Consider the following 22,469-nt stretch of genomic DNA (forward strand, 5'->3'; position numbering starts at 1 on the left):
GTGTGCCACCACACCCAGCTAATTTTTTGTATTTTTAGTAGAGATGGGGTTTCTCCATGTTGGCCAGACTGGTCTTAAACTCCTGACCTCAGGTGATCCACCCACCTTGGCCTCCCAAAGTTTTGGGATTACAGGCGTAAGCCACCACACCTGGCTCATTTTTATTTTTTTTTTCAATTGCACATCTGTATGAAGCTAGATTTTCTTCATATACTTCAATCATAATGGTGTATCTCAACAGATTACGTGCAGAAGCCAAATATGAATCTAGCTATTTTCTATTTAGCTAGACATTAAAGATATTTTTCAAAATGTAAAGCAGTGCTACTCTTTCACCAATTTTTTTTTTTAATTTTAGAAAATCGGTATGTTATGTGTTTAAATGTTACTTATATTAATGGGTTTATTATTTATAAATGAGTTCATGCACATTTAATAACTTTCTCTGTTTTAATTTCTAATAAGGTAAAAATTTCTAAGGTAAACAAAAGCTAATTAAAAATATTAAGGGGGTTTTTAGTAATTTTTAAGGGTATAAATGGGTCCTGAGACCAAAAAGTTTAAGATTCACTGGATTAAAAAATTTTTTGAATGTGATTTTCATGTTTTCCATAAGAACAAAGTATTTACTTCTCTACAGATAAGTGCGATGGATGCATCTCCACGGAATATTTCTCCAGGACTTCAGAATGGAGAAAAAGGTTGGTTCTTGAGTCTGGTGATTACTTGCCTTAGGATTTAAAGACATTTCTTATTGTATAAGTTGTTTTAAACTGTTTGAGCAGTTTTTCCGATGCTGTTGTTCATAGACTTCTTTTCCTTCCTGTAAAGCACTTGTAATCCTGTCAGATTAAGATTATCATATAGTGTATTGCAATAAGATAAATCAGGTTATAGAAATACATGAAATATAAAGAAGGCTGCTATTAGGGGAAGAAAAGACAGAAAAAAGTAAATTGAATTTGTTTTGCTTATTTTACAAAGTCAATCCCCAGGTTTTATTGCAAAAATCTTATAAAGTTTAATTTACATTTTTAATGTCACTAAAATATTGTCTAGACTTAAGATGTCTTTCACAGTATTTCATTGAATAACTTGGTGTCATCATAGAAACTTTGTGGGGAAATTTACATAGACTGTAGAACCAGGAGCTCAGCTTACAATTCTTGGCATTTTTCTATTATAATTGCTTTTTCTCTCCCAGAATAAGCATGCAGTCTTTCTCAGAGTGTCCTAATTTCATTCTCTATTAAACTAAAAACTAATATTTAGGTAGGCATTGTGGTATAATGGATAGCGTATTGGATAGGAGTCAGTCTTGGTTGACAGTTGCGGTACTGCTACCAGGATTTGATTGTAGTCAAATCATATATAATCTTTCTGGATTTTTGTGTCCATTTCTATGACATGAGCTACATGACCTAGATGATTTTTAAAAAGTAAAAATTCTACCTTTTAGGAAGTAGGCATATAAATGAGCATTTAAAAAATATTAGGTAGACATGGACTTAATGTATGTAAATGACTCATTTAAGATTGTGTTTTTCTTTAGAGGATCGCTTCTTAACAACTTTGTCCAGCCAGAGCTCCACCAGTTCTACTCATCTCCAATTGCCTACGCCACCTGAAGTCATGTCTGAACAGTCAGTGGGAGGGCCCCCTGAGCTAGATACAGCCAGCAGTTCCGAAGGTAGAGGTTAAGTCACTTTTACCATATTTCATTGTATCTAAGACTGAAAGATATATCATTGATTTACATGAATTACAGCCATTTCTCTAAGGACAGATATTTGCTTCATAATAACAGATTCATGCCTTGCTTTCTGTTTAGGCGGTAACTACTTAAATTATAGTATAAACTTTGAAATTAACTTTAAAATTGCTATTTAACTCGGGTGTTATTACCACAGTGCTTCAGAGATGTTTAAAAAAAACAAGTGTGCCTTGGAGTCCATGCTGTGTATGCTTCACTGTTGTTTCCTGTTTTATCCCATAGTGGTCTTTTCCCTTGATCAGAAATTTTAAACTGTTATTGGTATAGTATACATATGTCCATATTCCGAAAGGAAAAGAACCAAAGTCAGCAGTTTATACTTCTTATTCTCTGTGAATATTAATATATAAGTAGACTATTTTTCATTTTAGATGTGTTTGATGGGCATTTGCTGGGATCCACAGACAGCCAAGTGAAGGAAAAGTCAACCATGAAAGCCATCTTTGCAAATTTGCTTCCAGGAAATAGCTATAATCCTATTCCATTTCCTTTGTAAGTATTATTAAAACCAGTGGCTCTTAGCAGGGGGGTTATTTTTCCTTAGTTGCTTGCTTCATATTTAAATATATTTATCTGATGCATGATTTTTCAATCCTAAATTTTATTTCATTTTAGTAAAAGAGATGTCTTTTGATACAATGTAATTTGTAGAATATATAATCATTATGATATAGTAGATGAGTGGATAAAGCACTAGCCAGTGTTACTTATAAATGTTTGAATTACTTGTTCTGGAAACACTTGTTTATCTTTTTTCAAAGATATGTGGCTATATCCACTGATTTAATAATTATAAAAACATATTGCTGGTTATATATGAGGTTGGTAGTTGATTTGCTGGGACATGGCATTGTCCTAGCACTGATGATGAACTACAGTGACTTGTACAAGTTTTCATGTGATCTTTTTTTTATGGGGTGCACTCAAATTTGGAAAGAATATAGGCTGGCTGTGAAAGTTTATTTTTCTTCCACTGGTTGACCCATGTGGCTATCAAATGCTGCCCTTGTTATGGAACAAGTGTATCCAAAAAGTGGACATTTTTGTTAATAAGGCCTTTTATTTTATTAACTGACTTACATATTTATTCAATCAGTATTTAAACTTTTATTTAGTGCCTGTTTAAGTGTCCTGTGATGTAGAATAAGATTTGTAAGGAACTGTCATCGCTCTTAGGAGCTCATAATCTTTGGGAAGACACAGTTAGGACTCACAGTACAGTATGTGATATGTTACATGACAGTAAAATATAAAAGGTCCCTTTTTTCTCTACTTTAGACCTGAATATATCAGTTTCTTGATTGGGCTGGGATCCCTCTTATGTTATGGTCTTTGTTCATGCTCTCACATTTATTTTTATTTTTTTAATTTTTATTATTTTTGAGACAGAGTCTCCCTCTGTCACCCAGGCTGGAATGCAGTGGTGTGATCTTGGCTCATTGCAACCTCTGCCTCCTAGATTCAAGTGATTCTCCTGCCTCAGCTTCCCAAGTAACTGGGACTGCAGGTGTGTGCCACCACACCTGGCTAATTTTCGTATTTTTAGTAGAGACGAGGTTTCACTATATTGGCCAGGCTGCTCTTGAACTCCTGACCTCAGGTGATCTGCCCACCTCTGTCTCCCAAAGTACTGAGCTACTGGACCCAGCCCTTTAAACTTTTTTTTTAATATAGTTTTTTTCTTTTTATTTGTTTCTCTTCTCTCTAAACCACTTTTCGTGAAACACAGTCTTTTTTAATCATTCAGTCCTGTTCTTTCTAAGAAGAATTTACTAGACCTTCCCCCTTACCTCCTGCTCCAGTCAGAGTAGGTTTCTATTATATGCTCTTGTGATTCCTGTCTTGGTCCGTTCATGCTGCTCTGGTGAATTACCATAGACTGAGTTGCTTATAGACAGCAGAAATTTAATTCTTACAGTCCTGGAGGCTAGAAGTCTGCGATGAGGGTGCCAGCATGGTTGGGTTCTGGCAAGGGTCCTCTTTTGGGTTGTAGATTGCTGTTGTCTCTTTGTATTCTCATGTGGTGGAAGGAGGCTGAGAGAGCTGTGTCCAGTCTTTTTTATGAGGACACTAATCCCATTCAAGAGTACTCCACTCTCATGACCTAAATTACCTCCTAAAGGCCCTACCTCCTTATACCATAACATTGGGGGTTAGGATTTTAACATATGAATTTTGTGGGGGCTGGGAGGGTAAAGATTCATTCTGTAGCAATTCCCTCATAGCACTTACCACAGAGATTATATTTATTTATTTATAGGATTATCTGTTTCTTTACCCCCACTACACTATAAACCCTATGGTGCCAATTTTTTTTTTCACCATTGTATTGTTAACATCTCACACATGTAAGATCCTTAAAAATAGTTTTTCTTCATTTTGTATCCTTGGCATGTTTGGTGTTCAGTAAGTAGCACCTAAATTAAAAATGACTGTGCCTAACAGTGCCTAGGTGAGTTAGGGTCGGAGTCAGGGGAGCAAAATTTAAGTTGAAATGGAGCTACACTGGGTTTTTTTGTGTGATAATAGTAAAGTGGTTGTGTTGCATCGTTTATTATTGAACTAGTAGTATGTCTGCTCCACAATTTCTAGAAGACTTTTTCTCTCTAGCTTATAATGGAACAAAATATCTTAGACTTCTGCTGTTCATTTTAAATTCTTTTTGAGATTAGTGTGGCCAGAGTCTTGGCAGTATGGAAAGGTTTGTTTGGAGTGACTATTGCAGAACTCTCTGATTTGAAACCTAAGTAATTCTGATAATTTTCTAATTGCCTTCAAAAACTTTCTCTTGAAATCTTTGTCTTTCCTAATGATTCAGGTTATCATATCTGCATACATTTTGGCTTTCTTAATTATATTCTTAACTCTAGAGTACTTAGTTAACTTATGTATTTTAAAAATTTGCATAGTGATCCAGATAAGCACTACTTAATGTATGAACATGAACGAGTGCCCATTGCAGTCTGCGAGAAGGAACCCAGCTCCATCATTGCTTTTGCTCTCAGGTATTATTCATGGGACTTTGACTTATGATGATATCTATGTATTTTATGTATGTCTATTAATCCCTTATTTTTGGAATCTTTCACATAAAGCAAAATGATTAAATATAAGCAAAAATATATGTTCTTTAGTCATGATAGCTTGTTCTTTTTTTTTTTTTTTTGAGACAGAATGTCACTCTGTTGCCCAGGCTGGAGTGCAGTGGTGCAATCTCGGCTCACTGCAACCTCTGCCTCCTGGGTTCAAGCAGTTCTCCTGCCTCAGCCTCCCGAGTAGCTGGGACTACAGGCACACGCCACCATGCCCGGCTAATTTTTGTATTTTTAGTAGAGACGGGGTTTCACCATAATGGTCAGGCTGGTCTTGAACTCCTGACCTCAGGTGATACACCCACCTCGGCCTCCCAAAGTGCTGGAATTACAGGCGTGAGCCACCGCGCCTGGCAGCTTGTTCTTTTTGTGCATAAAAATCTTCTCTGAACCCAAATAATGAAGTGTAGGATGATTCCTAAGTAAGCTCCTAATAACTAAATTGACTTGGCAAGTTATTTACTGAGCCTTGAATCCCCTATCCATTCTGTTAAAATATGTTTTCCCTTGTATCCATTCTCTCAGTTTACTTGTTGACATAGTACTTGGAGCATCCTGCCTTGTACAATCTGAATACCTTTTTTGTACCATTCACTCATTTTCTACTACCCTACATACGAGGTAAAATTTTTCTACTTAGAAAACAGCAGTCACCTCTTACCCATTGAGGATATGTTCTAAGAACCCCCGTGGATGTCCGAACCTACAGATAGTACTGAACCCTATAAATACTATGTTTTTTCCTGTACATACATACCTATGATAAAGTTAAATTTATAAATTAGCCCAGCCACAATAAGAGATGAACAACAACAATAAGATAGGACAGTTTTATAACAATATACTACAACAAAAGTTATGTGAATGTGCTCTCTCTCTTTCTAAATATGTTAATGTTTTTGGACTGCAGTTGACTGTGGGTAATTGAAACCATGGAAAGTGAAACTATGGATGAGGAGGGACTACTGCAATGCTGTTCTTATGCCTTATTCCGTAGACATTTCTGACTTTTTAGTTTATACAGTTATCATATATCTTAAAGCTATATCCACTGTAAAAATATATAGTATGTCTAAAAGGGCAAAGCTTTTAAATCTTTTTTTTTTTTTGAGACAGAGTCTTGCTCAGTTGCCCAGGCTGGAGTGCAGTGGTGTGATCTCGGCTCACTGCAAGCTCCGCCTCCGGGGTTCACGCCATTCTCCTGCCTCAGCCTCCCAAGTAGCCCGCCACCATGCCCGGCTAATTTTTTTTGTATTTTAAGTAGAGACGGGATTTCACCATGTTGGCCGGGATGGTCTCCATCTCCTGACCTCGTGATCCACCTGCCTCGGCCTCCCAAAGTGCCAGGCTTACAGGCGTGAGCCACCGCGCCCAGCCTTAAATCTTAAGAATATCTTGGTGGTAGCTGAACTTAGTTTAAATAGAATCTAAGATGTTTAAAGCAATTTTTTCCCACTGGAAGGCATTACAGTTTTTAATTTTTCTTGTTAGATGGTGGTTCCAGGGAGTCCATTTATTCAACAAATATTTGAATGTTTACAAAATGTGATATACTAGATATTGGATGTACAGGAGTAAATAAGATAGATTTACATGCCTCTGCCTTTATGCAGTTTAGAGTTTACTGTGTAGATAACGAGGAATTTTTTTCCTTTATAAGATTCCGTATGATAACATTTTTAACCTTTGCCTTTGGCCTTTGTGAACATAATATAAGCTTCTCACTTTATTTAATAGTCATAATATATTAATAGGTAAGAAAGGTAGGAGAGTCAACCAAATCAAAAATATTTTTTGTACTATTAGGAAGTAAGGATTCTAGTTGAGATCATCTTTTTTCAATGTCTTAGAAAAACAATACATCCTAACATGCCTCCCTTGTTGCATGACATTTATCTAAAGCAGGGTTCCTAAACTGCTAACCTAAGAGTCAGGTTTTTTTTTTTTCTTTTTGGTTAATAGAACATTAAACATTTTTTTCCCTTAAAGTTTAGTATGTTAAGTAGAAAAGCACTCTCAAGTTCTTTTTTTCTCTATTGTACTCAACACTGAGGCTTCAAACTTTTACCTGTTCAATCCCTGAAGTCATTTGATCTAAATATTAGTAAGTAGGCTTTTAAAATCTTTGTTGAGGATGTTGATACTGGTTGATGAGTCAGTGGGTCGTATTTTGTATTACCTTCTATGAAGACATTGACCTTCCTCATGAAGCTTCTACTTGATTGCTTTTGTTAGTTAACCAAAATTATTTAATTATGGAAACGTATAATGATTGTGCTTCTATAATGCAAAACTTACTCTAAAGCATATGATTTACTTTTAAAGAAGAAGTTAATGTTTAACGTTTTTCAACCTATTTCTACCCTAAGTTGTAAAGAATACCGAAATGCCTTAGAGGAATTGTCTAAAGCGACTCAGTGGAACAGTGCTGAAGAAGGGCTTCCAACAAATAGGTGATTCATGATTGAGTAGAAACTATTTTAATTTAGTTATGTTATCATTTTCTATATGCTTGTACTTCAGTTTTATTATAGCATTTATCATCATAAAAATTTCTAGGATTCAGATAACGGCACTCATATTTCAGCCAATAATTGAGACAACAAAGCTCAAATATAGCAAAAGAACTTAAACAGTCCCTCAGGATGCAGTTTTATGATAATTGCAATAGCAGTTAAATGTATATTGCAGATTTAAGGACATTTTTGAAAAAAATGAAAAGGTGTTTTTATTTAAAAAATAATAACTTGTAAAATTGGTAAGCTCCTGCTTGACTTGGCAATTCAAAGTATCTGTGAATTGTTTATAATAAATAAAGGTCCTAATACTTCAAAAACCAAACCCAAACCAGTTATTTTGGCAAGTTCAGTATTTTAGACTTTTAAACAGAAATTGTCACATGCTCATTATTGTGATTCTTACTGAAATAGAGTTTCCATCTCTACTAACATTATAGTTTTATCTGAATTGTCATTGTGATAACTAGTGTGAGAGAAAGGAATTGATATTTTCTGTAGTTGTTTGATTTATGGGTGCTGATATAGTGTTAATGGACTTGGGAAACATAATGTATTCCTCCATACATTTTTATAGTTACAGCATTTCACTTTAAGTCCAGTAGATATTTCAGACTTTTTTTTCTGTGTTCTAGCCTGTGTTTATGTAAATTATGAATCAGACTTTTGATATCGTAGGTGGGCTTAGGTAGGAAGTAAATCAGTGTACAGCATAATTAGTGTAGAGTACTTACTATTTTCTGTTTGACTTGTATAAAACTAAATTTTTCTTTTTTTTCTTTTCATTTTAGTACTTCAGATAGCAGACCAAAGAGTAGCAGCCCTATCAGATTACCTGAAATGAGTGGAGGACAGACAAATCGTACAACAGAAACAGAACCACAACCAAGTAAGATTACACATGGAGGAATATTTATAATTAGATTTACCTATAATTATGGTTTGAAAAAGAAAATACATAAAAACAAATAAGTACTATCTGGCAATGATTTACTACTTATGATCTCTGAAATACAAATTTAGATATTTTTGTATGCCCTCTTTATAGGTGTTTTGCTTTTCTTTGTTGATTCTTGTCTCAAGTGTAAGTTCAAGGTATTGAATTAGAAACTTTTAGAAGCTCTTTGGTCTATGCAAAAAGGAGAATCTGCTTCCTAGAAGAGCTTTCAGTTTAAAATATACAACCTAAGATGCAAGATACATTTTTTTCCTTTCTAGTTTTACAGTATTACTGGCACTATGAAAATAAATTTTCATACATTCCCTCCTTTAATCCCCCTAATAACCACATAAGAATTATTTGACATATCCTTATTTTTCAAGAAGGAACTTAAAATTTAGATTTAGTAACTTGTTCAAGATTTGACTGCTGGAGCTGGGATTTGAATTTGTGTTTCTCTGACTTTGTCAGGAACACATTCAGCTACAAGTAACACAAAATTCAACTGTAAGGATTTAAACAAATGACAGCTTATTTTTCTAAAATAACCAAACCTGGAGGTTGGCAGTTGCTGGCATTTGTTTAGCTGCTCAGCATTGTTATAACATTAGGGGAATAGTTTCTCTATGATTCCTTTAAGTTTTCCTCATGGTTAAAAGTGTTCCATTTTTGTTTGCATTTGAGGTAGAAACAAGGGTGTTGCAAGCTGCAGCTGTTCTCTTTCATTAGGAAAGCAGAGGCTCCTCCTTTAGTCAGTCTCATTGGTCAGAACTGAGGCTCGTGGCCACTCCTGACTGAAAGAGACAGAGAAAGTAGGGAGCAGCATTGTCCCGGTTGGGTTATACAAATCATGATCCTTTCCTGGTGCTGTACACATAGTTACACACCCCACCCCGCTCCCCTCTTCCCCTAAGTTGGCATTCTGTTGGTGGAGAACCAGGTAGGAGTGGATATTAAAGAGGCAATACTAGTGTCTGTTACCCAAGTAAGCACATTTATGATTGACATTTTATGTGAGTTTTGTAAGTGGTAAATTTGCAAGAATTAGAATCATATTAATAGTATGATGAATGAAGCTCAAAACTAGGAGTAAAAGTATAGAGCAAGCTTTAGTAAATTCTTGGCTGTTTGATGACCTTTTTTATTTTTTGAAAGATGCTAAAAAGGAAATCTTATATTTTCCTGTGTTAAACTGTAGGAACACAAATGACACAAAGATGTTACCTTTAACTGAATTCTTGTAGCTTGTGAAATTGTTTTGTGTTCATTTAGTTAACTATATTGCAATACTGTAAGAACTCAGCCCTAATATAATCTTGTTGCTTAAGCTGTGACTGCCTTTGAAAGATATTTTTGAAAGGCTTTCTAGATAATTCCCCATATTTTTATATTAATCTAGCTGAGTGTTAACCTTCTATCTTTTTTTATGTTTTTATTATTAGGGGTTTTTGTTAAAAAGGGTGCTTGATTACGCAAAAACAACATGTGAAACAATAAGTAACATCATGAAGGACAATGTGCAAACAAAAGTATCTGCATTACTCAGATTGATTAGCTTCATATAGTGGTTACAACTAACAAAGAAATGAGCTGAAAATTTTTATTTTTCATCTGTAGTGACCTGTACTTAAAATTAATATGTTACTTCTTATTTTTAGCCAAAAAGGCTTCTGGAATGTTGTCCTTCTTCAGAGGGACAGCAGGGAAAAGCCCCGATCTCTCTTCCCAGAAGAGAGAGACCTTACGTGGAGCAGATAGTGCTTACTACCAGGTTGGGCAGACGGGCAAGGAGGGGACCGAGAATCAAGGCGTTGAGCCTCAAGGTGTGTTAAAGAAGAGTAAATGTGCTTATTCTATGCTTTGATTTATTTATTTTAGTTGCATATATTTCTTATAGCCTTAAATAGATAATTCTTAGTGCTGAAACTGGGGCATTCCCTCTGTTCTCACTTGTCAGTGTGGTAGAGTGGAAAAAGCATGTCACTGGGAGAGTCCAGCTAGTTTCAGATTTCACTGCCATCGTGTACTGTGTGGTAGAATCAGAAATCTTTAGTTTCCATAACGTGTAAAGTGGCAAAAACAATGTCTTCCAAGGTTGATGTGACATTCCACATGTAAAAACATTTGTCTCAATATGTAACTCATGTTATATACTCAAATGTTTTCATTCCACTACTCCCTCAAATGTTTTCTTTCTTTTCAAGTCCCTGTAAAGTTGCAGCTATTTATGTCCCCTTTCATTTTGACATTTAAAAATTATGTCTAATGCTGGGTGAGATGGCCCATGTCTATAATCCCATCACTTTGGGAGGCTGAGACGGCAGGATCACTTGAAGCCAGCAGTTTGAGACCAGCCTGGGCAATAAAATGAGACCTCTGTCTCTACCAGAAAAAAAAAAGTGTGTGTGTGTGTGTATCTGCCTCATTGTGTTTGGGTATGGGTTTAGATCAGGAATAGGCAGACTCTGATGACCTGTTTTTGTAAATTAACGTTTATTGGGAAACAGACCCATTCATTTACTTATCATCTGGTTGCTTTCACTTTATATTGGCAAGTTGAGTAGTTGGAACTTTTTCAGAGTGAAATATTTGCTCTGTGTCTATACAGAAATAGTTTGGTGACCTCTGGGTTAGTCCGTGAATTAGTAGTTTTAAAAAATAGCAACTGCTGGGCCCAGTATGGTAATCCCAGCACTTCGGGAGGCTGAGGCGGGCGGATCACTTGAGACTAGGAGTTGGAGATGAGCCTGGCCAACATAGAGAAACCCCATCTCTACTGAAAATAAAAAAATTAGCCGGGCCTGGTGGCGCATGCCTGTAATCTCAACTACTTGGGAGGCTGAGGCACGAGAACTGCATGAACGCAGGAGGTATAGGTTGCAGTGAGCCAAGATTGCGCCATTGCACTCCAGCCTGGGTGACAGCAAGACTCTATCTCAAACAAACAAAAAAACCAACTGCTGTAATAAATTTTGACTAGTAATTAAGATATCTGTTTAGTATTCTATAGGCTGTTTGCTATTGGGCTGTAGCTGTTTATAATGGGATCCTTGGCGTAGATGCTTCAAAAATTATTTTGAAATGTGAAACTTAGGGGACTATTTGTTCTTCTAGATATTAAGATGTATTTCAGATCTCTAACAATTTAAACAGAAAGTAGTAGGCTTGCAAAGCAAGTCAGTCACGTATAAAAAAATAGCTCTGACATAGATTCTAGTATATTTTATGTATAAAAATATGTTTTAAGTATATTAATATATAATTGTATTATATGTTAATTATGTATGTTATATAATTATGTTATAGGCTAATAATAAAGTTATATATTATGTAACTAGTATATAATTTTATGTTTTAAAATTATGTTTTATAAAACAATATATATATTTTATATAGCTTAGTACATGATAAAGCATTGCAAACTATTGGGGAAACATTATTCTACACACATGGGGAAAATAGTCATAATAAAGAAGCCATGGAAGTTCCTGGTATAAGAACTGAGTTACTATACTGCCACCATAGGAATCATTCAGTTGTAAGAAAAAGTATTCAATCTAAATTCTCTATTTTTCTAATTTAAAAACTGAAATTCCAAAAAACATACATTTTTATTGTAATCATTTAGACAGTTTAATTGTATATCTTATGCTTGCTTGATAGTGACTTGAGTAGGATATTTTTACTTTTAATTTGCTAAGTTTTTTTGTTACATCAAGGAAAAAGGAAAGGACAAAATGAACTAATAATTACTCAAAACCTTGGCTTTACTAATGATATTAAACCTTTTAGATGAAGTAGATGGAGGAGATACACAAAAGAAGCAACTCATAAATCCTCATGTGGAACTACGTAAGTATGAGATATTATATCATTGGTTTGGGGAGAGGGACTACAGTTGAGCCATCTCTATTATTTGAGAATTCTAGCTTCATACTAAATAAATGTCCCAGTTCTTGAAATGAATATTAAGTCTTTATGCTGACATGAGGTATATTTAATCAACAGTTTATAACATATAAATTTAATTTATAAAGAAATTTAATCAAAAGTGTAATTTATTTGTAAATTATGCTCTCATTTCTAATAGTTAAACATTTACTTATTATGTAATTTAGAGCCACAGAATTTTGACAATTGCATTTAGAATTGTGTATATGCGTGCCAGAAACGTATTATGCAGAATAATATGTACAGTACATTTTAAGATATTTATTAAGAATTGCTATAAAAGTACAATGATGTTAATATGGTAGGTAACAAGTGTAGAATTAGAACTGAGTCTGTTTTTTATGTGATTTTTATTTTTTTCTCTTTTTTTGGAAAATATATAAGGATGGTCATACGATGTTCTTTAATTCCCCCTGAAGATCAGTTTAACAAAATTGTGATAAATAGGGATTTGGATCTAACATGCAAAATGCCATCATGGAGAAACTTAAGTGGTTGCATTTGGCCAGGGTAGGGAGTGAGGGAGTGGAGGAAAGATATTTTCTGAGTCATAAAGCTTTTTAAAAAAACTTCTGTTGTTTATAGAATTTTCAGATGCTAATGCCAAGTTTTACTGTCGGCTCTACTATGCGGGAGAGTTTCATAAGATGCGTGAAGTGATTCTGGACAGCAGTGAGGAAGATTTCATTCGTTCCCTCTCCCACTCATCACCCTGGCAGGCCCGGGGAGGCAAATCAGGAGCTGCCTTCTATGCAACTGAGGGTGAGCCTTTCTCATCGTTTATTGATTGGTTCAGTAGTCTTCATCTCTTTGCCTCAGAAAATGCAGCAGGAAGGATATTGCTTAATAAGAACTTTCATAACTATGACTTACTAGTTTTAACAGAGGCGTTTATAAAGTTTTATTTAGTAGTTTTAAAAAGTAGATCTTCTAGAACTGAACTTAGATGTGTTATTGACAAAAGTAGAGGGTTTTTGACTATATAAATCCACAGGATCCCTTCAGTTAATTGAGAATTGTGTTCTGATCAAAATTTTCACTGTGACATTAGAAAATTCCCCTTAAAATCATAAAACAACCTAATCATTTAGGATCTTTGGAATGATGTGTTATAGATTACAGTATATATTGTGATTGAGTAAACACATAAAATTTCTGCCTTTTAGATGATAGATTTATTTTGAAGCAAATGCCTCGTCTGGAAGTCCAGTCCTTCCTCGACTTTGCACCACATTACTTCAATTATATTACAAATGCTGTTCAACAAAAGGTAGAAATCTAAAACCATGGTCTATAATCAAAGTTCGGTGGCTTTTTTCACATCCTGAGTCTGTTAGTCTATTCTTGTGTTGCTATAAAGAAATACCTGAGGCTGGGTAATTTGTAAAGAAAAGAGGTTTATTTGGCTCATAGTTCTGCAGGCTGTGTATACAAAGCATAGTGCTGGCAGCGTCTGTTTCTGGTGAGGGCCTCAGGAAGCTTACAGTCATGGTGGAAGGCAAGGGGAGCCAGCATGTCACATGGTGAGAGACGGAGCAAGAGAGCGGGGTTGGGGGTGGGGGAAAGTGCTGCATTCTTTTAACTAACCAGATCTTGCATGAACTCAGAGCAAGAACTTATTACTGCAAGGAGGGCACCAAGCCATGCATGAGGGTTCTGCTCCCATGACTCAAATACCTCTCACCAGGCCGCACCTCCAACATTGCAGATAACATTTCAACATGAGATTTGCAGGGGCAAACATCCAAACTGTAACAGTCCTAATGGCAGTTTTCTCTGTGGTAAGATATATGCAGGACACAAATTGATCTCTGTTATGCTATTGAGGTATTATAGGATTCAGAGATCTTAAACTATATATTTCCTGCGTTTGTTAGTGAGGAACCAAGTGATCTTGAGCAAGTTGCCTTTAATTAGTTTATATAAAAAATCACTTAAGACATTAAGACTGGATGAAATTAGGTGCACATTCAGTAGTTGGTAATTTTGCTGAGACTGAAATTTGAAACGTGTATTGAGAAACAAGGGGATGCTTCCTTTAGCTAGAAAGAGAGTCAACCAATGGCCCAGGTTTGCCCACTTGTCATTGAGCAGCCACCAGTGCCCCCCACCCCATCCCAACTGCCATGTTAGAATCATGAAAGAGTTACATAGTTTTGGGGTTTTTTTTTTGAAGTTATCATGGTTTATTACGTAGTATTGGGGGAAATTACATGTCATAATGAAGTTTTTGAATTTAATCAACTGAAGGATTATTCCTTGGGAGAATGTTAAGGATTTAATATTTTTATTGGCATTGCTGCTCTACTCACTTCTGAGATTCAAGAGTTTGAGTTTTTTTCAAAGTCCTTTGGTCATATTAATAGAAAATTATGTTCAGTTATTACATGGATAATCCTTATATTGGTATTAAATTATAAATAACCCTTTTTGATAAGAATTTATTTTGACCTTCTCTTGATTAGAGGCCCACGGCGTTGGCCAAAATTCTTGGAGTTTACAGAATTGGTTATAAGAACTCTCAGAACAACACTGAGAAGAAGTTAGATCTCCTTGTCATGGAAAATCTTTTCTACGGGAGAAAGATGGCACAGGTAAGGGTATTGGACTATGTGAAGCATTTAGCTACTGGAACCGTTTGTACCTTTGGTTCTTAAATATAGTGAATCAGAGAGTAACATCTTATTTTATAGTAAATATTTAACTTTGGTTACTAGGCCATATTTAACTTTTGACTTGCTCAGCCTTGGAGAAAGAATGAAGAGGAATTATTCTTGTGGAGTGGTCTTAAAATACAGCATATCCAATATTCTAGAATCACAGAATTGGTAAAATTGGCACATCTACTTCCCGCATCTTTTTTGAAGATTAAGAAGCTGAGGCATACAGAAATTAAGTACTTCATTAAAATCACTCAGTTATTCCTAGACTCAGGTTAGTCTAGATTCTAAAACAGTACTGTTCAAAGAGCTAGTCCTTGAACTGTTTCCAGTCTATGATAAGATAAGGAACGGTGCTAGAATGTAATTCAGTTCACTGCTTTCTTCATTGAGAACACCTTCTATGAGAAAAATGTCAGCTGAACTAAACAATATACTTAATAATGTAATTGATTTATATTCTGGCACTAGTTCCCTAATGTTGTAGTGAGCCAGGAGCAACTGACCAGCATTGGTCTGTAGAATATACTACAGGTTGTACTGGTCCTGGTACTCAATTCCCCTGTCCTTTGAGTGCATTGCTTTTCCTACCACCCAAATATTCCTGCGTTATGCTCTTCTACATTGCTGTAAGTAATTGTCCAGAATTGGGTATCAAAACTGTTTCTTAAGACTATTTGCATCTCTCTCTCTCTCTCTTTTTTTTTTTTTAACACTGTTTTGTGATCCAATGATATATTTCTGGAGTTACTTGTTAATGTACCTTGAAGTTGATTAAATTGGCCAGTGTATTTTGGAGACGTTTCAGTAATTGAGTACCTAGGTGTTAATTTTAAATGATAGAATTATGTTACTGTGTATTTTATGTACTGTACAATGATATCACCATGCATTTAAAAACTTAAAAATTATGATTCAATTTTCAGTTAAACTTTGGAGTGTATGTAATGGTAGTGACTATAAGGAGTCTTTCTGCCTTTTTTATTTACTTACATTAACTAATCATTTGTGGCAACCTATACATAAATGACAAAGCGTTTTCTTTCTACTAGGTTTTTGATTTGAAAGGCTCTCTTAGGAATCGGAATGTAAAAACTGACACTGGAAAAGAGAGTTGTGATGTGGTCCTGCTAGATGAAAATCTCCTAAAGATGGTTCGAGACAACCCTCTGTATATTCGTTCTCATTCCAAAGCTGTGCTGAGAACCTCGATCCATAGTGACTCCCATTTCCTTTCTAGCCACCTCATTATAGATTATTCTTTGCTGGTTGGGCGAGATGATACTAGCAATGAGCTAGTAGTTGGAATTATAGGTAAGTCAATGAGTACCCTGCTTATATTTCGTGATTGAAGTCAGTCAAATTTTAAAGATTCTATTGAACCTGGTCTAATAATAGCTTATTGAATATTTTCACAAACTTTCATTTGAAATTTCAAAAATAAGTTTTTTATTCTAGTCTCTTCTACTCAGTTTCCTCATTTTCATTATCTTTACCAAAAATATGTGAATTCAAAAAGTCACTTATAAATGAGGACTTTTGTGATTGTTGTGAGGATTAAACAAATCAGTGTGGAGAAACCCTGAGAACAGCACTTGGCACATTGTTAGCACTCAATAAAAGTTAACTGTCATAGAAGTAGTAGTAATAGTCATTGCTGTTGTCATTTGATTATATTTATTAACATAGCTTTATTGCTAATTTCACTCCTTCTACCCCCCAGATTATATTCGAACATTTACATGGGACAAAAAGCTTGAGATGGTTGTGAAATCAACAGGAATTTTAGGTGGACAAGGTGAGCAGAATTTTTGTTTTGTTTAAATTGTTCACATGTATTTCTTATCAGTTAAAATTTTAAAAGTGGATACTGATTCTTTTTTTTAGTTGTAAAAAATAAGTGGTTATCATTGATTTCATTGTCATTTCTAAAGTGACCAAACAATAATGAGAATTATATAGGTGGGGAAATATTGGGTGTAAATTTGTGTTAAAATGTCAGAGGTTCTCAAAAAGATTTTTTAAAAAGCCAGATGTTCTGAATAAGAGATTGTCTTTAATTAACACTTGAGACTTCCAAGTTGTCTAAGCACTGTTAGCCTCATTTGTGCTCTTAGACATCTCTCATCTCTAGGCAGGAGCTAGTCTTTTTAAACAGAAACTCGTACCGGGTAGGACCTTGTCCCATGGCATGTGGCACAGCAGATAACCTTTCCTGCCCACTCAGACTGCTTCTGCATGTGTATCTTTATGGCAGTTTATATGAAAGAACATGGTCAGTTGACATCAGTTGCCCAATCAATTATATAACAGCTTTTTCCCCCTTGTCTCTTTCATAATCTCAGGTAAAATGCCAACAGTGGTGTCTCCGGAGTTGTACAGGACTAGGTTTTGTGAGGCAATGGACAAGTATTTCCTAATGGTACCAGACCACTGGACAGGCTTGGGTCTGAATTGCTGAAATCAAGCACATATTTTGAAATGGACTGTGAAGGAAAAGGGGACAGGAACAAAGGACCAAAAATAAGCTACATGTTTTATTTCTTCATCGTGTTCACCACTGTATGCCAAGGCTTTTCAGTTCTGTGGCTGTTTAGACTGTCCGTAATGGAATGGTAAAACTCCATGAATTTGCACTTTGGTTTTTGATACCTGTGGAGCTGTCTGTAGGTTGGGAAGTGGCATGAAAATTTTCTTAAGCTAAAATACAGACATGTTTCAAAGGGCTAAAGTTGGAGATGAGTAGATAGGGTGAAAAATGGGTTAAATTTGCTAGCTTAATTGTTTTAAGAAGAAAACAGTGTCTCATAAATTGACTATCCTGGCATCACATTTAACACGTTATCTACTTAGAAAGCATTTGTAGAGCTGCTGAATTTGTTTTGTGTTTTTCTGTAATAATTTAATGTTACTTATTATCAGAATTTCTGAAACCTTTACAAAAATTCTGATTTATTCCATTAATGGCCAGTTAAACACGTGGGCATTTATTGTTTTATTGAGGAATTTGACTTAAACTGGGAATCCTGTCATGTTGTTTATCTTTCCAGCTTGCCTGTTTTTGAGTATGTTTGATGTTTTTAAAATTTTGTCTTCTGTGGATGACAGGAGGCTACAGCAATTAACTTTAAGCCTTCTTTTAGAGATATTTTTAAAGCTTGTTTAAAATTTTTGTGCAATTGATATATTAAACTGCACTTACTTGCATATGCTCATATTCTAGGTTTTTTTCTCTTATTTTTAGGGTATCATAGTAAATCATTAGTAAATGAGTCTGTAGTTACTAAACCCTAATGGAATAATTATTAATGAAAGATTTTTGAAATATAAAAAATAAATTAGGCCCAATCCAAGAAACTGAGTGAGAAGGAAACACTTGTTTTATTCACAGAGGTAAAGTGTCTTTTCAATATAACCAGCAATTTAGGTGGCATCTATAAAATAAAAAATTTCTACTGTGGACATCCCCTTTTCCAACTTTCTACATAATGGCTAGTTCTGACTGCTAAGAAGTGTTAAGAAATAGGCCGAGTGCGGTGGCTCACGCCTATAATCCTATCACTTTGGGAGGCCTAGGCAGGCAGATCACCTGAGGTCAGGAGTTCAAGACCAGCCTGGCCAACATGACGAAACCCCATCTCTACTAAAAAGACAAAAAATTAGCTGGGCATGGTGGCATATACCTGTAACCCCAACTACTTGGGGGGCTGAGGCAGGAGAATTGTTTGAACCTGGGAGGCGGAGGCTGCAGTGAGCTGGGATTACACCATTGCATTCCAGCCTGGGCAACAGAGCAAGACTCTGTCTCAAAAAACAAAACGAAACAAAAAAAGAAAGTTATTCTTAGTAAGGAACTTCTTGTTTAATAGCATTTTTGTTTATTTTAAAAAGTGATCAGAAGTAGTAAACTATCTTTGAGGAAATACTGTAACCCCAGAATATTTCCTCTTGACTTCTTTTTGTAACAAGGATAATTTAGGGACTTATAAAGTTGTAAGGATTTCACTGTTTTCGGACTGCCTATAATAATGGCACATTAACCTTCACATAATAAGAAATCTGGACAAGTTCAGTTACACAGTATGATGAATACTTGAATTAGGAGCATTATGGAAAATTTGCTTTAGAGAATCAAGGCAGTAGTTTGGTATTTGGTGCTTATTAAAAATGTGGTTTGTTTTGAACTGGAAGCAAGTTGACCAAGGACTTATGACTAATGTGATGCTAAGTTCCACTTGGCCCCTTTTAAAAACGTGTATGTGCCTTTTGAAGATACACAAAACACTGAGGATTTTAGTTTTGAAATCAAAGACTATTAAAGGAGCTGTACAGAGGTAAAAAAATAAATGTGGAACATTATTAACTTATTTTGTGTCTAGGAACAATGGATTTTGTATCTGATTTAAAATGCCAACACTGTTTTGTCTCTGTTCATTTTTTCTGTGAGGATACTTATGGTTATTTATCCTGTCCATTTCCTGTACTCCCCTAGTCATGAGCACTTGAAGTACAAGGTGTCTCCCCCTAGGTGCAATTAGGTTGTTTCTTTGTTTTTAGTTTCAATTCTATGTGCATAGCAGGAATGCTCCACAGGAATGGCTTCTGACAATACTCTGTCCTGTTGATTTTGTTTTCCTTGCCCATGACTTGAACAACTGTGTTTTAAAGTACTGTAGTCTAGTAGGTAACTTTGTGGCAAAAATTTTCAATATAATACATTCTGAAACAATAGTTGCTGCCTTGCAAAGGTAATCTCTCATTTTAAAATTGGACAGTATTAATGAAGGGGAAATATACAATTTAACTATTTCTATTGAGTGGTAGAACTATGTCTGGTCCCTTGCTGCTCTTGTTTAGGACACTATCATAGATATATTTCAAATATTGTACTACTCAGTGTTAAGTATTGAATGACTGTTTTCTTTTCCTTCAAGGCCTAGAGTATATTCTGAAAATTTAGGAATGAGGAAGAAATCTTAATACTTCCTTCCTTAACATACAACATGAGTCCCGAGAATAATTGATAGTAGCAAGAGAAAACTATGTCAGTAACATGTTGCTTTGTATAAAAATCTTATTTATAAATGTGAAGCTTTTTGATGCCATCAAAACTTATTAAAAAATAGGAAGGATTTACTTTTTTCTAATTCTGACCTAAGAAAAATAATGAGAACAAGCTGTTGCAAGCTCTTTTGTAGTCTATTGAATATTTTATAGATATTCAAAATTTCCTACAAACTATAATTTTTTCCATGATTTAGCAGTGAGTGATTTTCTAGCTTTGGCTCTTATTAGGTATTGTAAATAGTAGGGTTATATCGATATCAGCTTTTGTGATGGCATTGTGGTCATCAGCTTCATGACATTTTACCCATTTGCAGTGATCCTGTGTAAAACTGCCAAGGAAAGTAATTACCTGTAGGAGTTTGCTGAGCTTGAAGAGTGAAAACTGTTGTGAATGAGCCTGATCATAAAACGGATCAGGCCATTCATTATTCCTCAAATGTTAATATACTGACTTATGCAGTATTCAAACCATCTAGTGCAATCTTTTTTTTTTTTTTTTTTGGTAACACAGGTGCAGTGTATTATAGAAAAAATAAAAACTACAATCATTAGTTTTAATACTGCTGTGTCAGTTTTGTAAAAAATGTACCTTATGTCTTATGACATGCTGAATTTTAAACTAGGGAAATGGCATTGTAAATCATAGTAGCCTCTTTTAATTTAATATGAAAAATGCCACTATATTGAAAGTACTTAATGTATATATTTCTCTACTTTGGTTCTAGCTATTTTATATGATTGACATGTTATTTAAAAGATAACTGCCTTGAACTTTTGGAGACTTGTACTGTAAATAAAGAAATCTTAACAATAAACTCAGAATCTACTTACTCCACTTAGTTTTGAATCTGCTTGAAGAAATTGACAACAAAAGGAAATGGAGTTTGTCCTGCAAGCCTAGTGTTTGTGTTACTGGTGGAGGGTGTCCAGGTTCTTGGCGTTTTGAACAAAGAATTGGACAAAACACAAAAAGCAAGGAAAGAATGAAGCAACAAAAGCAGAGATTTATTGAAAACGGAAGTACATTCCACAGAGTAGGAGCCCAGGAGCACTGGGGCACAAGAGCTCCCGTTACAGAACTTTCTGGGGTTTAAATACCCTCTAGGGATTTACCATTGGTTAGTTGGTGTACACCCTGTGTAAATTAATTAGTGGCCTGCAATCAGTGTGATTGGTTGCAGAAAGCAACCCATCAGGCTGAAGTGAAGTTACTAAGGTTAAACCCTATGCAAGTGTCGTTGTGGAAAACAACCAGTCAGAGGCCGAAGTTACAAAGGTTACACCCTATGCAAGCATCTGATTGGCTGTGGAAAGCAACCAATCAGAGGCTGAAGTGAAGTTACAAAGTTAAACTCCTATGCCAATGTCTGGTTGCAGAAAGCAGCCAATCAGAGATGCTTTCAATTTTCCGTCTGCCATGCAGAAAAGGGAAGAGGGTGCTTGCAAACGGAGTATTCCAGTCCTTTTGTTACTTACATGTAGAAAGTTGGGGTTTTCCTTTTGATTTAGTTCTAGAAAGTCAGTGTGAATCGGCCCTGCTTCCAGACTATTCTGCCTCACCTGGCCTAGCAGTGTCGCTTTCTGTTCATTCTGTTCATTCTCTTCCTGGTTGTTTAACCACTGGAGAATGCGTAACTTAAGGTAAACCCACAGTTCATTTCAGCCAATACTGGGCAAGCAGCATTCCCCTTCTTTCTTCTGATAGGGCACTAAAGGAAGTCCCGCCCTCTTCCATTTGCGATTGGCTGAATTTGTGGGTGGGCAGGGCTCTCCGCTGCCAGTGCCTCCGTGCTCCGAGGGACCACAGGTCCGCTACATGAGGGGAGGCTTCCCTCCCACAGGAACTCACACCTGTGGGCAGGAAGCCGGGAGGCCCGCCCCCTGCCTGGGTTCCTGCAGGGGAAGGCGAGGGTGGCTGGATAGAGCGTGCCCTGAGAGGTGGTTGGGCAGGAGGCTGGGCTGGTGGCCAGCTGCGCAGGGAGACCCGGAGGTGGCAGATCTGCGGGCGCCCAGTCGCTGCCTCCACGTTCTCGTGCTGGGCGGGAGGAGCGGATGGTGCTTGGGAGGCAGCCCGCTTTCCAGTCCCTATCCGCCCACAGGTTTCTTGGGTCAGAGAGGAATTATCTGATAAAATTCCTGGGTTAATATTTTAAAAAACGGAGAGTTTTTAAAAATGATTTTTTTCCTCGAAAATGACTTTTTTATGCTTCGAAGCAGTTTGTCACCAGCATAGTGCTTTTTCTTTTCTCTTCTTTTTCTGCGATAAATGAAAGCATTTCTTCAAGAAAAAGGCACAGGTTCCTTGAACAGGTAAGAAGAGCGCCCCACTTGTTTTCCCGCCTTCTGCGTGAGCAGCCCCTACGGGGTCTCCTACTGGTCCCTAGGAACTTTCGCCACACCCGGAGCGGCGGCCTCCCCGAGCCCCTCGGGGCCCCTTCCCTGGCAGCTAGGGCAGCGTGCTCCTCGCAG

At 36.1% G+C, this 22,469-nt stretch overlaps 1 protein-coding gene across 16 annotated transcripts in view; it reads left to right on the forward strand.

Moving 5' to 3' along the window:
- The window catches only part of PIKFYVE (phosphoinositide kinase, FYVE-type zinc finger containing), a 91,843-nt gene extending 71,021 nt beyond the window's left edge, over positions 1-20,822 (forward strand). For all 16 annotated transcript variants that reach the window (XM_019022160.4, XM_055379515.2, XM_055379516.2 and 13 more), the window contains 14 exons: positions 641-701; positions 1,553-1,690; positions 2,146-2,266; positions 4,684-4,779; positions 7,236-7,319; positions 8,174-8,271; positions 9,981-10,145; positions 12,115-12,174; positions 12,859-13,035; positions 13,440-13,543; positions 14,739-14,867; positions 15,986-16,247; positions 16,657-16,731; positions 17,279-20,822. In XM_019022160.4, the coding sequence (XP_018877705.3) occupies positions 641-701; positions 1,553-1,690; positions 2,146-2,266; positions 4,684-4,779; positions 7,236-7,319; positions 8,174-8,271; positions 9,981-10,145; positions 12,115-12,174; positions 12,859-13,035; positions 13,440-13,543; positions 14,739-14,867; positions 15,986-16,247; positions 16,657-16,731; positions 17,279-17,394 (1,686 nt within the window). In that variant the 3' untranslated portion in view covers positions 17,395-20,822. The remainder of the gene's footprint in view (positions 1-640; positions 702-1,552; positions 1,691-2,145; positions 2,267-4,683; positions 4,780-7,235; positions 7,320-8,173; positions 8,272-9,980; positions 10,146-12,114; positions 12,175-12,858; positions 13,036-13,439; positions 13,544-14,738; positions 14,868-15,985; positions 16,248-16,656; positions 16,732-17,278) is intronic.
- The last annotated feature ends 1,647 nt before the right edge of the window (positions 20,823-22,469 follow it).

The sequence above is a fragment of the Gorilla gorilla genome, chromosome 11 (genome assembly GCF_029281585.2).
Source record: "Gorilla gorilla gorilla isolate KB3781 chromosome 11, NHGRI_mGorGor1-v2.1_pri, whole genome shotgun sequence".
In the NCBI taxonomy this organism is placed as follows: domain Eukaryota; kingdom Metazoa; phylum Chordata; class Mammalia; order Primates; family Hominidae; genus Gorilla; species Gorilla gorilla.